Here is a 16,081-nt window from a genome sequence, read left to right as displayed (position 1 = left end):
ATTTTAAACAACAGAAATAAATACGAATTTTTGTCCATCACTTCTTAGTATCTATGAGATGCCAATGTTTTTCTCTCTTGACCTATTAAGATGAACCACTTTTGCATTCTCCTAAAAAATGCTAATGGTATCTGTTCTTCTTAGTATTTTTTATTTTCAAAATTATCTTGGCTGATCATATTCTTCCAGAAAAAAAGCTCGAAGAGTAATTTTTAAGAACAGGTTACGCCTGTGAAATTAAAAGCTTATCTCTTCATTGTAAGGAGGTACAATATGGGTCAATTCACACAGAAAGTTAAGAGACAATCATTTACCTAACCAGAATTACCTTAATTACGAGATCAGTTTCCAACTAATAGATTATCTCTAGTACATGCAAATCATTGTTTATAGACAGATTACTCAACATTAGGGAGAGGCAATAAAAAAGCAGACCAACAAAAATGAAACATAAAACCAAACAATAAAAAAGAATAGACTGGCATAATTGCTATTTCCATTGCTCAAAAATTATGATATAAGATAAAAAGATCAAATTTAAGCCTACATACTTTAAAATATGTATCCACTGCATAAAGCTAAGGACCTGTACACAAAGTAATAACAAAATGTAATATTTATAACCAGTATGCTCTTACAGATATTAGAGCAATATGTACTTCATTGATTCTATGACGCATTTTTCTTACATTTTAGTAACTCTGAAATTAAGATGCAGAGATTCTATGGTGATCACGTTTAATATTTGTGTCAACATTTGTTTCTTTGTGATGCATGAAATAATGATGTAAGTTGAAAACTGGTGGTATCGTAGATTTGACAAAATACAGCAAAAATCAACTTTATGGGTTATACAAAACAGCTTCATCTCCCTACCTCCACCCCTCCGACACATACTGTCTTTTTTTAAAAATACTATTACTATATGTAGATTTTTTTTTAAAAAATAGACTAAATTAAAATTCAATTTAGATTTAAGGAGTTTGGCAACTTTAGGATTTACTCTAAGATGATCAGAGATAGCCCAAGGAGTTGCAAATTAGAGGTTGGGATAAATGGGTACATGCAAGAGCCCACACAGATGTGCAAGCTAGTATGCAATGTGTGCAAGCAGTCATGCACCAGAGCTGCTGGATTCGACCCAGTTTTCGGTGGAATCAGTAAGTAAATTAATCCCACGACTGCAGAATTCTCAAGTGATTTTATTCAGGAAAGTAGAACACACAGTTATTAAATGCAGTGTTTCTCACTTAGAGTTGTTGGTGTAAGAGAAGTCACTGGTCTCCCCTGACCCCATCTCCTTCCTTTTCACCCAGATCTGGAAAATGAGAAAAATGGACACAGAGCTCCCACCTTGCCCACCACATCACTTTCATGCTCTGCTTGCTTACCTCCTCACCACGGATGTCAACAATGAATCAGTTACAATTATTCTTTAAAAAAAAAAAAAGATTTTATTTATTTATGAAAAAGAATGAGCACATGAACAGAGGGAGGAACAGAGGGAGAGGGAGAAGCAGGCTCCCAGTTGAGCAGGGAGCCAGACATGGGATGGGGCTCGATCCCAGGACCCTGGGATCATGACCTGAGCTGAAGGCAGATGCTTAACGGACTGAGCCGTCCAAGTGCCCCAGTCACAGTTATTCTTAACCAAGTCCTGGATCAACAGTTGTGGAATAGGAGATCCCACCATTACAAAACCAAACGTAAAGGAAATAGAAATAGCAGTGAGTCTTAGAAACTGAGGGAATGGTTTCTAGGGCAGGGGATTCATACTAGCAAACTGACCCGCTGACTACCACAAACTATCTTTGTCCTCCTTCAATGTATGAATTTAAGTGTCTCTTCTTAAACAAAAAAAGAAAAGAAAAGAAAGCGAAGAATATGTGCATGAACGTCTCTGGTCATCCTAATAAGCCACTACTAACTTCAAAAGAATTTTGCCAATCTCTTAAAAAAAAATTCTCTAGCTCTTTTTACAAATTATTAAAATGAAAAAGAACAAAGTCAACTGCACTTAGCCAGTATTAATTTTCAGTATTAGCAGGGTCAATGCGGGCCCTTGACTTAATATCCTCATGTGGGCTCACCTTTTGTACAGCGGCTCGGAAGGCCTGCTTAATGCTCTTACACGAATCAGGTATTAATTTTGTGTCTTGATTCTCCAGAGTTGTGTCTTGCAAATCTGCATTTTCATGGAGTTTGAAAATTCTATTAATGCAGTGAGTGTCATCTTCTGATATTCTATTAGGATCCATCTGAGGGGAAAAAAAAAGTCAAGGTGTAGAGTAATTATCATTGATCATTCTGCTATTTAATAAAGTGTGACTGACATAAGGCAAAAAATTCATTCTTTCACGAGTCTTTATATCTCCAACAATTAGTAGTTAGCACAATTACCCTCAAGTTGTTGAAACATTGACTTCTAATTCATTTTTATGAGTAGCTATGATTCACAACACAAGCATACACGTGTGAATCGTGGGGGAAATTATCAAAGTCGCCTGCCAAGGTGTAAGTCCTCATAGAGGGGAGGAACGCCAAGCAAAAATCGCTTGTGATCGGTGCAGGTAGAGAAAACTTTTTGTCTTTCAGTCATACCCAGCATGCTAGATGGGATGATGGAGCTCACTTGGATATTCAAAGCATGAAACCTACAAAAACCAGGTGAAATTAACACCATCTTTAACCACCATGTTTGGCTTTTTTCCTTAATCAATGTGTATTTTAACCAGCCAAAGAAAGGAGGGAGAAATCCATTTCCTAGGGCCCCCCCCCCCAAAAAAAAACCCTAAAGCCAGAAGCATAATTTCCCTTTTTGTTGAAATCCTTATCAGTGTTTCTTAACCTGGAGTGGTACGTCTGCCAGGGGGTGATAGTGTCACATGGCGTGAAGAGGACTGCATGTGGTGAGCAGGCTGTATGGATACATGGAGGGGAGATGCTAAAATTCCTATAATGGAAGGGACTGTCTCACCCAAAATATCCCCACTGAGTTGTCAGCTGATCGTCTGCATAAACATTTCTTTAAGTATTACTCTTTTCTTGAAATCATCTGTCCCTTCCTTCTGGGGCTGTGACAAGCCCTTGTAGCAGTTTCGACTGCCAAGTAAAGGGTAAAGATAATTAGCTATCAATTGTTTTAATAACAATTGTCTAATTTATTGTCCTCTTCTTCCAAAAATTCAAGGTACCTCGTGTGCATTTGCTCATTAGTAGGTACAGACTGGATGAAGAAAGGAACAATTATACAAGGTTATAAGCTCAGTGAATTAACAGCAGGTCTCTCTGTGCCTGGTTTATCTTTTTAAAAGTAATTAGAAAGATGTGCAGGTCTATTAACCAACCATCAGAAATAAACTCTATTACCCATATCTGAGATTCTCAAAATGAATGATAACCTTTCATCACATGTGCACCCACTAATACAAATTTTATTATTTCAGGCTTGCATATGGCAGAGGTATTGTTCAAGAAGCAAAGTTATTTGTGATCCATACTTATTTTCCATATTTTCTTTAAAATAATCAGTACAAAGTCAGAATATGTGAGTGTTTATATAAGGAAAGCTTTTTGATCACAATTTTTTTTTTTTTTTGGAAAAAGCTCAGTTATGCCAATAGGTTTCCCACAAAATCAGAGAAGCCTGGGCAGCTGATATGAAGGGTCACTGGGTTCAGACCTCAAGAAAGATGATCATGCCAAGGCCTCAGTTGGCTCACCACCAGAAAACTGCTGATCTACAGGAACAGTGTGGTGTTAGCAGGGGAAATGCCTGGGGACCCTAAAATTGGTTGAGCTCCAGGCTTGCTGACAGACCAAGCGCCATCCACAGAGCAGCAGCCCGCCAGGCTGTCACTACTGAAAGGACAGTCCAAGCACCTGTGGCTTCACAGACTCCCTGGGAGCTCCTTAGGGAAGGTGGACTCTCAGGTCCCTGGTGCACCGCCTGGGAATCTGCAACCTAACTAGATCCCAGGTCCTCCCCATGTACATTACAGTTTAAGAAGAAATGCTTTCCAATATCAGTTGTGCAGATGTAGACTTTCTGCTATTCAAATGTCTCGACATTTCCTTGGACACCAATTTTAAATTTTTTTTCACAAGTAATGGCAGTTAGTACAAACATCTCGTGACAATAATAATGGCTAATGAGCCAAGGCAAAGAAATGTAACGCAAGGACCTTGTCCCCTCTCTCTCTGTTAAAAAGTCTCCATGCCCAGATGCCACCCCCAGCCAACTGAATGCACATCCCTAAGGATGGGGGCCAACTGACTCTCTCCCGAAGGGCTTCAAATGTGCACTTGAGATCCAGTGTTTAGGAAGGTAATTCTAGAACTAAGACATATATAAAAATCATCAATCGTTTCCCCAAAAGAAATCATGAAAGCGTGGCAAAATTAATTTCAATATAGTCATTTATTTTGTTCTCTTAGAGGCCATACGTTAGAAATGTCTAGTGAAGCTGCAATCAAACGTCTTTCTTGTTCCAGTGCCTTGTGGCATTCCCTTCCCAAAAATGGAGACCAGGAGACAAGAGAGGAGTTGAGGAGTGGGGGTGGGCAGACCAGTGGGGAGCCCCTAGTGGGGGCCTCTCCTCTGGGAGTCTCCATGGAGGGAAGACCCCAGGTCAAGTCCAGGGGCTGAACCAAGGACTCTCCTATCCCACACCCTCTCTCCAGATGCCAGAGTCCCGATAGAGAATTTGCACGACTGAAAAAATGCTGCTTTTTCATCTTAGTTTAGCTCCTCAGTAGATAACTTCCATATTGCAAATTTCTAGTGTTGTGAATCATTTGAAAAGCTTCTTCAGTGAGTTGAACATGCCAGGCACAGGGCTAGATGCTGCCAATGAGGTAAGTGAGCAAAACAGGCAGCCCTTGCCTTCTTGAACTTACTCCACTCAACAGAGGAACGCAGAAACTCATCAGAAAAATCACAGCAAACCGAGTTACAAGAATTCATCGTCGCTAGAAGTGTCTACACATATTCTATAAACCTTGAACATCTGATTTAAAAGACTTTAAAAATGCGTTTATCAGATGATGTAGTTCCTATGAAAGTCTTTACAAAAAAGCTTCTTTGAAATGTAATCATTTGTAGGGTTAAATGAGGCAGGATGCTTGACATTTGTGCTACTTCTTTATCTTTTTTCAAACAGGCAGCCTGCACACCTCTACATCACAGCTGCAGCAGGGACGGCTCTCCTGTTTGGGTAGCAAACAGCCAGGGAGGTTGGTGTGTATACTGGGGGTTTGGGGGAAGAAGTTAAAAGGGCAACAGAGATGGTTTTCTGAAAAAGTTTATCTTGTAGCTAAACTCCAAACTTTGAATATGGTTATATGGATGTTTAAAAAAAAAAAAAAAGAAAGAAAGAAAGAAAGAAAACACACACACATAAATTCTACAAGCAACTTTTTGGAAGGTTTTTTTCTTCTTCTTTGCAAACCAAAGTATGAATACTATGTGGTAAATATATAGCACAAACCACATGCTATTTTTTCTTTGGCAAGGTTGGTGGAGGAAAAGTCAATCTACTTTAGATCTAGTACTTTTTTTTTTTTCTTTTCAATCTGGGTACATGCAATCTGCAAACATTTGGGAGGCTGATTCATTTTTAACTATTCAAACATGAGAAGGGGAAACAATTTTTTAAAAGTTACTGTAATTTTTACACTATTCTAAGCATTCTTCTAACTGCATTAAAAACTAAATTAACTGGTTTTGTTTTTTTCTTGAAGAATTACATAGCTACCTCTCCTTTAAACAAAATCAATAAAACTGGCTCCTTTTTCTCATTTGCTTACTATAAACTGTAAACACGTCACTTGATACTAAATGATTTCATTCTGATTCAGATGCATTCAGAAACCCCAAGTAGTTGACACTCACAACTTTAGTGGAATCAAAAAAAAATAATCTCTTACTTGGTACCAAGTTCTAATCTAAAGAATTGATATGACTAAAAATGTTGCATTAGTGATGGGTCAAATCAAGTCTATTCTCTTAGCTAGTAGAACTTTGAAAGAAGGCCTTTGGCATACATAAAAGTGGAAAGAATTGCAGAATGAACTCCCACAAACCCATCACCAAGCTTCAACAATTATCAAGCCATGACCAATCTCGTTTCATCTATAAGATGAACCTATTGTTTTGAAATAAATTCCGGACATCATAGCATTCACTTGTAACTACTTCGGTAAGCATCTCTAAATGATTAGGACTCCTTTAGGTAACAAAGGTAGATACATAAAGACTCCTAACTCTGGGAAACGAACTAGGGGTGGTGGAAGGGGAGGAGGGCGGGGGGTGGGGGTGAATGGGTGACGGGCACTGAGGAGGGCACGTGACGAGATGAGCACTGGGTCTTATTCTGTATGTTGGTAAATTGAACACCAATAAAAAATAAATTTATTATATATATAAAAAAAGGTAGATACTATCCTCAGTAAAATGCAAGCAAAGATAGTGGTGTCTTCCTATGAACACATTACTCCTTATATTACTTCTTTCCTAAAGAAGATGCCCCTTTAAAAATGCAGTACAAAATGGGGTTCAGGAGTAATGGTTAATACATTCTGCGTAAGTCTTAGAGAAACCTGTCCTTCATGGCATTTAGGAAAACTGTACCTATAAAATCTGATGCTATTAAATCTCCAAATGAAAATTTTCTAGCTACGCTGACTAGTTTGCACATTTACTTTGGAAGAAAGTGCTAAGAGCTTCACTATTACCCATGTAACATCAAGACTACTAAATTGTGATAAGGGATCATCCGACCCCCAAGCCTACCAGACCATTAATATTTCTGTGAAACAGCAGAACAACTGTCCTAAGAGCCCAGCATGCCACTTTCTACGTGGCCACACCCATCTCCATGGCTCCCACCAGCCTGAGCTAGGCATCATCCCTTGAGCTCATTCATTCCCCACTGCTCTTTCGTTGCTGAACATTCACTTCGCTACTACTGCTACAAAAATGCCACATCCCTAAGGTGTTAGAAAAGATAAATAGTAGAGAACTACTGTATCTTCTGTCCTTTTTCTGAATGCTGCTCTCTTGTTTGGCCAAGAATTTTAAGTCTTTTGTTATAGGTCCCTCCATTACGTGGCACCATATGATGCACATAGCAGGTGGACATTATATGTTGAATTAATGATTTACATGGCACCATGTGATGCACACAGTAGGTGGACATTATATGTTGAATTAGTGATTCTTAATTCACATTCCATAGCGCTTCATAGTCTCATCTGCAGTGTAGACACTCAATATATACAGACTTTACATGCGGGGAGGGGAGGGAGAAAACTGGATGGGGAAATGGGTGGACCACTCATTCTTGACGGCAGCATACTGTGATGAAAGAAAAACATTTCATCACTTTCATATTGATGTGAGTAATCCTTGTTGCAAAGTTGCTTTTTTAAGAAAAAGTTATCTCAACAGGTAAAGATTATTTTTATTAATATGCAAATACGAGTGTCCTAAAGTATCACTCATAATATTTAGACCTTTTTTTTTATAGTAGATAATCAAACTTGCTCTATAAAACACAAAACAGTAGACAACGAATATTTAACAAAAGGCCTGCGATTGCAAGCAACGAAGTTTAAGACTCTGGCACGCGTCAAAAACCCATACAGCGCAAGCAATGCCATGTTTTGATGCATCCAACTCGGTTTAGTAATCACCTTTGAATCTGAAAACCCATAAAGTCCAAACCCAACTCTCTTTTCCCATAAAAAAAAAAAAAGTGCACAGTCAGCCCTCCACTTCCTCTGAGAAAGAGTTCACAGCACCAGACAAGAACATTTGAATGAATCCAACCAACTGCACTGCAATTTCCAAGAAAACACAAGAGCATAAACCACCAGAAAGCATAATATTACAGATTTACCCCTTCCTTTCTACTATCTTTCTCTGCAGTTCCCAGCCCTCCTTCTCGTCTTTTAGAAGTTCGGTTATTTGCTGGGCTGTAGCGAGGCTGCGCCGGGGCCGAGGGCTCCACCGCGACCACACACACCTATAGCTTCTCCCTCCCTCCGCCCACCTGCGAGGGAAGGCCCGTGGTCCTTGCACCCCGGGGGGCGAGCGGAGCGCAGGGGTCCCCGTCCCCGGGCCTCTCCGGCGCCCCGGGCACCTCCGCCGCGTGCTGCGGGGGGGCCTCCTGCAGGGCGGAGCCCCGCGCGCCCCCGTGCCCCGCGGCCCCTCCCGGAGCGCACCTGCCCCGCCGCCAGCGCGGGTGGGGGGTGGGGGGGTGGCGGGGGGCTCCGGGCCGGCCCTGCGTGGCCGCGAGTTCGCTCCCGGCTCCGCACTGGGCCGGGGAAGCGCTTTCGGTGGAGGTGAGCGGCCAATGCTGCGTCGCGGGGGAAATTCAAACCCACCAGCCGGGCGAGCCCAGGGCTGAGCGCGCAGCGAGGCCGGGGGCGGGGGAGGAGCCCCGAGGGGAGCCCCGCGGGGAGCCCTCCCGAGGGTCCGGGCAGCCGGACTCAGGTTCCCTCCCGTGCAGCCGGGACCTTGGGGAGGCGGGCACTCACCTGAGCCCTGAAGTAGAGGAACAGGGCGACGCTGCAGACCACCTGGCCCAGCCCCAGCCCCAGGAAGGCCACGGCCACGGAGCGGGAGGCGGGCGGGGGCGCGGGCGGCGCGGGCGGCGCGGGCGGGGGGCCGTCGTGGGGGGCGCCCGGGCCGCCGCCCGCCTCCTCGGGGCCGCGCAGGTACTTGCTGTAGTCTCGGCTGGCGCGGCGCATGGCGCTCGGGCCGCGGGCGGTGCCCGCCTCGTCCTCTGCCCGCGAGCGACTCGGAAGGCGGCGCGCGGCCGGGCGGCCTCGACCTGGGGCCTCGGAGCCGGGGCGCTGCTCGGGGGCGGGCGGGCAGGGCGCCCGGACACCCCAACTCTTATACACCGCGGCCGAGGGCCGGGCCCGGGAGCCAATCAGCCCCGGGCGCGGCTGCTCCTCCACTCCCCCCGCCGGCGCCCCTTCCTTCCTCTCTCCTCCCTCGCTCTCGAACTCCGTCGCCCTCGCCGACCGGCCTCCCCGCGCCCCCGCCCTCCCCTCCCCTCCCCTCCCCTCCCCTCCCCACGGCGCTCGCGGGGCGGGCGCCGGGCTCGGCTGCCGGGGGGTGCGCGGGCGGAGGTGCCCGGGGTCGGCACAGAGGGGCTCGCCCACCCTCGGGGCCCGGGCGCCCGGCGGCCGCGAGCTGCACTTTCCCCCGCAGGAGAGCTGCACCTGGCGACCTCCGAAGCCCCCTTCCCCCCTCCCTTCACCGCCCCAAAGAAATTCCGCAAGGATTACCCTCGGGGGACACCCCTCCCCACCGAGGGGGGCAGCCTCTATCATGGTCCCAAGTGGAGGTTCCGAATCCTCTGTGCAGCCTTAGAAACCCAGGACCCCGTCCCAAATCCCTGTGTCTGCAACCCTCAGTGTGGCTTTGACTAAGGCAGGCTTTGAGTGCGGGAGCAGAGAGCCTATGGGCACCAGTCCTGACCCAGGAAAAGAAAGGTACGGAGAGGAGCATAGAATCCAGTAGCTTCCTATACGGGACCATATATCACATTCATGCCATTCCTACTGCTGGGCAGTTCGTTTCCTTCCGTGTCCTAAAGATAAGAGGGGGTATACACTGAGATGTAGGGAGCCCCAGGAGAGCTCCTCCAGCTGTGGAAGGAGGAAGATGAATGTTACACGAGGTTGAAAGTGTAAGTTAAATGTTCGTTTCCTTGCTCAAGAAAACTTCCCAGGGTTTTGTTTGTTGTTCTTTTTTTTTTTTTTTTTTTAAACCCCTATTCAGAATTGTTCCCCCTTGGTGAGGAAATGAAAATATGGACCAGGCTCACAAATTCGGATACATCTTCAGCAGGACGTAAGAGAAGTCAGTGCAGGACAATTGAGATGCCTACAAAAATTCCACGTTTGTGGATGTTCTGATTCCATGGATCCTTTAAAACTTTGTGTCCTCATTCTGCATCATTCTCTAGTGGGCACTTCCCGGAGGCAAGAGTTCTCACCAGTGACGCATCTCTAAGTTAGTGAAGCTCGTGCTCCCAGGTGAACACTTAGACCCCAGCACATGTTGAAGAAAAGCAACCAGGTTGGCTTTAAGAAAGCATCTGTACAAATGGAATGATTTGTTCACATTAAAAAACGTTTTTAGCGTTTATATGTGAATGTATAACAAGTTTGATGGGAAAAGAGGGAAAAAAAACAGTTTTCAAACCCCAGTATAGAAATAATGAGCATTAATCTTCTACTATATGCAGACCCGGGGCAAAGTTTCTTAACTTTGGGGACAAGATGTTGTTTTCCTCCTCTTTTTCCCTTTTTGTTCTTCTTTTGGAGAACAATTCTATATTTCATCTCTTTTGCAAATCTTTATTAGGGTCAAAGAAGTTTAAAAAACATCATAACAACTAAACCTTGGGGCATCTGGGTGCCTCAGTCAGTTAAACGGAAGACTCTTGATTTCGGTTCAGGTCATGATTTCAGGGTCATGAGATTGAGCCTTGTGTCTGGCTCTGTGCTAAGTGTGGAGCCTGCTTAGGATTTTCTCCCTCTCTCTCTCTCTGCCCCTCCCCCTACCTTAGGCACACTTGCACCCATGTGCTCTCTCACAAAATAATACTACTAACAACTAAACCCACAATGACCCCTCTGTAATCCTTTCCATTTTTTTTCGGTGTTTTACACGTGTTTTTATTCCTTGCCACCACGATCTTCAGATTACAAGAGGGTCCCCCAAATCTCTGAATCGTGTTCAGGTATGGTTGACTCAGTAGCTTTATACATTAGACCATATGTTATATTCATACCGAATTATTTGTGTGACATTCCTACTGCTTGGCTCTTAGGTTCCCCTAGTACCCTAAGATTCCACCTCCTTCTGCATAGGCTGGATTGGAAGCTCCACTCTCAGTCTGCTTGTTGCTTTTTCGAAGACAGTGAACCTTTCCAGCTTATTCATTTGCTAATTCATTCGTCCCCTGGATCAATATAAATAAATAAAATATGTGTTTCATTCCTTAATCAATATATAAACTCCACAGTTTCAAGAACTTTATCTGTCTTATTCACCTTTATCTGGATTCAACTTTATCTGGATTATTCTATATCCCATTTCCTAGAGTGTTGCCTTGCAGATAGCAGGTGCACAGCAAGTAGGAGTTGAATCAAAATATGATTGAAGGACACTCTTCCACTATCCCAGGCCAAGCCACCTTGTCGCTTACCTAATTAATCTTGTCGCCTAACTGGCCCCACCTACCTCCAGACTTGCCATCCCCTCAACAGTTCTCTGCACACACTGATCAAGATGTCCTTTTAAAACAAAAAGATAAATCATTTCCCTACTTCCAACCCTCTAATGGCTTCTCAGTGTTGTTGGTATGAAATCTAAGCTCTTGAGATAAAACCCCAAATGGTCCTTCACAATCTGGCTCCAGACTCTTCTTCTGCATGCATTTCGAATCCACCCCTTAGCTGTAGTGTGCTTCTCTCCCTTTCCTCCAAGCTGGATGACTCTCCTACTCATACTACCTCTTTCCACTCCAGTGTCATTTCTCCAGCAGTGCTCCTCTGTCCCCCTGACCTGGGTGGGCTCCCTCCGTCTTATGCCCCTACAACACCTTTAACTTCTCCTGTCATGACACTCACGTACTCATTCACAGATATTATCTGTGGAAGCCCACCGTACACCATGCACTAAGCTGGATCCCAACGACAGAGTGGTCAAGATAAACATGGAGCTTACGGTCTGGTGAGAAAGGAAGCTATCAAACAAATCATCAAATAATTAACTAAAACCATGATGAGTATTCCAAAGCCAAAGTGCAAGAATGATGAGACTGTTTTAGTGATGGGGGGGCCTAACTATTCTGGAGTGTCAGAACAGACTTCCTGGGCAAAGATAATGATTAAAACTAATCCCTGAATAGTAGGTACCCGGGAGAGAGTGACCAGGGGCCTATTTTAGGCAGACAATGATTCTGTTATAATTATTGGTTTAATATATCTTTCCAATTAAACACGTCTGTCTTACTTACTATGAATTCATAAATATATTTATTTTTATCTCAATAAATGAACCAGTTACTTTGTTTCCAAAACCGCAAAATAATTAAGTCAAAGCCCCAGTGAGCTAAGGTATTAAGAGATGTCAAGACCAAAACCAAAATTGAATATTCAAGTTTATGTCTATACTCAGCTACAAACAACATGATGATGATGAGATCAACATTTCTCAAGTTGCATTTCCTGGTACCCTGGTGTATTAAGGTGAAAGTTCTTTGGAGTCAAGGGACAATTTATTGGTGCATGTAATTGGGAAATTAGCATTAGGTCTCTAGATCTGGGCATGGTTGTGCACAGGCCTTCATCAAAAGCCTTTCCCTGGAGCCAGGGGATTGAGTTAACCCAATCTGAACCTATGGGCCGAGAGGAGAGGAGAGAGAACTCCCAAAGGAAAATTAAAGTGCAGATATCAAATACGAGGAATTGATGCTGTGCTGCTGGGCAGGCAAAAACACACTCTTTGGTTTCAGGACTTCTTCCTATTCCTAAGAGTTAGTGAGGACCCCAAAGGGCTTTTGTTCATGTGAATTATATTTGTGAATATTTGGCACATTAGAAATCTAAACTGAGATTTTTTTTTAACCTATTAGCATGTTAGCACAGTAGAGTTTTATAGAAATAACCATTTGTATTTTTTTAAGTAGGGAGAAAAGTGACTCTGTTTTACCTTTTTTTCAAATCTCATTACTATCTGGCTTAATCTATCCTCATAAGCATTTCTGTATTTAATCTGTTATAATACTGAACATCATACAACCTCTAGAAAACTCCACTGCACACTCTTGGGAGAATGAGAAGGAAAAAGGACAATAATGCTGTAGTATTATTAGGAAATACTTCTGACCTCGCAGAACCCCTGAGAGAATCTCAGAGACTCAGGCATTCTGGAATTACATTCTCAAATGACTTCTCTAGATGTTACTTCGCATTCACTTAAATAAAGAAGGGGGCCCAAGGTCAGATTAGCTTGGAAATAAAATCAGTTGGTTTTTGTCTAATGTACATCTCATCAGTGACAGTAATGTGCAAAAGTATATTGTAAATCTCTGGAAAAGGGATTTGATATACATTGATTTTTCAAATTTTCTAATTTGGGGGGCGGGGGAGGATGGGGGTGGTGCAGTGCTTCATATATCAAGGGTCTAATGAACAAGATTTGGTAAAAACTCGGTGAAAGACACCTGTGGTCAAATGGTCAATACAACACAAATGGTCAATACAACACAAATGGCCTAAGTGTAAGTAAAATGGTCAGTAGGCAGGGGAATGTATAGGCATTGATGAAACAGGAAAAGGAGACACAAGACCATGGAGAATGCCGAAGACTGGCAAGTTGGAGAAAAGTGTTCCTATCCATTTTCAAGCCATGTGCTGGCCATACAAAGCATTCCCACAGACTTGCAGATTTCAGGCCTTGCCAGGGCTTTGTGGAGCCCCCTTAAACTGCACTGGCCAATCAGATGGCTCTCAAGCTCCTTACCATCTTTTTAGCATCTTCTGGTTCTATCTCCCTCATTGCCTCTTTTCACCATCCAGCCTTTCACCTTATGCCCCAGCAACACAGGATTGCTTGCACCCTCCCACTTCTTTCTTCTATACCTTGGGTCATTCGGTCTTTACTGCCAGATTTGACCTTCCCTGAGTCTTTCATCTGATTACTAGTTCATCTTTAAACATACAGTTAAGGCTTCTTGTCCTTACGAAGCTTTTCTTGATACCTTTCCAAAGGCCGGGCACCACTTCTCTATGTTCTTTGTTACACTATGTGTATATGTTATCATATTTCTGAAACCCTTTTTATAATCTTTAATATACTTCTCTAACTTACTAGACTGTTAGCTCCTGAGGGAAGTTATCTTTGTATTCCTACTGCCTTAACACAGTGCATAAAGAATGTTTGTAAAACGAATGAAGAAATAAAGAAAAGAATATGCAAGACAAATACCATATGATTTCACTCATATGTGGAATTTAAGGAACAGAACAAATGAATAAAATAAAAAAGAGACAAACAAGAAAACTCAGACTCTTAACTATAGAGAACAAACTGGTGATTCCCAGAGGGGAGGTGGGTGCAGAGGACCGGTGAAATAGGTGAAGGGGATGATGAGCACTGAGTAATGTGTAGAATTGTTGAATCACTATGTTGTACACCTGAAACTAATATAACACTGTATGTTAATTATACTGAAATTTTAAAATCATAATAAAAAAATAAATTAATAAGGGATGCCTGGGTGTCTCAGTGGTTGAGCCTCTACCTTCGGCTCAGGGCATGATCCTGAGGTCCCAGGATCAAGTCCTACATCAGGCTCCAAATGGGGAGCTTGCTTCTCCCTCTCCTATGTCTCTGCCCCTCTCTCTGTGTCTCTCATGAATAAAGAAATAAAATCTTTTAAAAAATTAATTAATTAAATAAATTAAAAAGAAAAAAATGTGCAAACGATTCTGGTATTCTAATAACAGAGGGCTGGACTGGGGAGAAGACTGCATGTTGAAGAGGAAAGTACCCAAATGATGTCACTCTCTAAATCTCTCTAAATGCATTGATAGCCTAGGAAAACTTACACAGCAAACTTACATGCATGATATGCCTGTGCAATAATGAGGAATGTATTTTTTGGTGCTAATTCTATAAAATTTTAATATCAAGTTTATAGAACTTAATTATATAGCAGCAGTTCTCAAACATTTTAGTCTCAGGACCTTTTTATTCCCTTAAAAATCAGAGACCCCCAAGAGCTGAAGTGTTTTGTTTTGTTTTTTGTTTTTGTTTTTGTTTTTGTTTTTTTGTTTTGTTTTTTAGAGAGAGAATGCATACAGAAGGGGGGATGGGAAGCAAAGGGAGAGGGAGAGAGAATCTTAAACAGGCTCCATGCTCAGTGTTCAGCACTGAGGGCTGCACAAAGGGCTCAGTCTCACAACTCTGAGATCATGACCTGATCAGAAATCAAGAGTCAGACACTTAACCATCTGAGCCACTCAGGTGCCTCCAAGAGCTGAATTTTTAAATGTGGGTTATAGCTATTAATATTTACAGATTAGATATTCATTTTTTTTTTTTAAATTTTTTTTTAATTTTTATTTATTTATGATAGTCACAGAGAGAGAGAGAGAGAGGCAGAGACACAGGCAGAGGGAGAAGCAGGCTCCATGCACCAGGAGCCTGATGTGGGATTCGATCCCGGGTCTCCAGGATCGCGCCCTGGGCCAAAGGCAGGTGCCAAACCACTGCGCCACCCAGGGATCCCCCAGATTAGATATTCAAACAGAGACCTTTTACTCTTTGTAGTGACAATATCTAACATATTTTATGAAAAATAATTATAAAAAATAAAAATAATTATAAAATTAAAAATAATTATAAAAATAATTATAAAAATAATTTTTAAAAAATTATTATTTTTTTAAAGATTTTATTTATTTTATTCATAAGGGACACAGAGAGAGAGAGGCAGAGACGTAGGCAGTGGGACTCGATCCCCAGACCGGAATCATGCTCTGAGCTGAAGGCAGATGCTCAACCACTGAGCCACCCAGGCATCCCAAAGAGAGGAATATTTTAATTGCCTTTCCTGATAATTGTAGTGTTCTCCCTTTCTACTATACCAAAACTCAACAAGTGGTCATTTTTTAGCCATTATTTGCACCATGGCATCTAAAACCTTCAGCGAAGTTTTCCTCTTCCATTACAATCATATCCATTGGTCTATCTTTTTTATTGAATGCATCTCTTCCCCAGAAATAACTTTGTAGTATCAGGCATGGTCATTTGGGAAATATTCATTCACTGAATTTTACAGATCTTCCCAGTGTGTACATATTTCATTATATAATACCCCAAAATCACATTCAATTAAAATCATCACTGATGTCATTAGGACAGTTTTTAGTATTGAAAAGCCATTAAGTTCACAGTGGCAGTTAGGAGTTTTTCAAAATATTGCTGGAGAGAAAGATTTATAATAAGCACAAAGCAAATATAGCCTTCAAGATATTGAAACAAGAG

The 16,081-nt window shown here is 42.5% G+C and overlaps 1 protein-coding gene across 1 annotated transcript in view; it reads right to left on the bottom strand.

Moving 5' to 3' along the window:
* Positions 1 to 8,754, bottom strand: part of TNFSF11 (TNF superfamily member 11) — a 31,017-nt gene extending 22,263 nt beyond the window's left edge. Inside the window, exons 1-2 of the mRNA XM_072783264.1 lie at positions 8,542 to 8,754; positions 2,091 to 2,258 (exon numbers count right to left, since the gene is read on the bottom strand). Coding sequence (XP_072639365.1) covers positions 2,091 to 2,258; positions 8,542 to 8,754 — 381 coding nt within the window. The remainder of the gene's footprint in view (positions 1 to 2,090; positions 2,259 to 8,541) is intronic.
* Between the last annotated feature and the right edge of the window lie 7,327 nt (positions 8,755 to 16,081).

This window comes from Canis lupus, chromosome 17, assembly GCF_048164855.1.
Source record: "Canis lupus baileyi chromosome 17, mCanLup2.hap1, whole genome shotgun sequence".
Lineage (NCBI taxonomy): Eukaryota > Metazoa > Chordata > Mammalia > Carnivora > Canidae > Canis > Canis lupus.
This window is presented reverse-complemented; position numbering and strand designations above follow the sequence as displayed.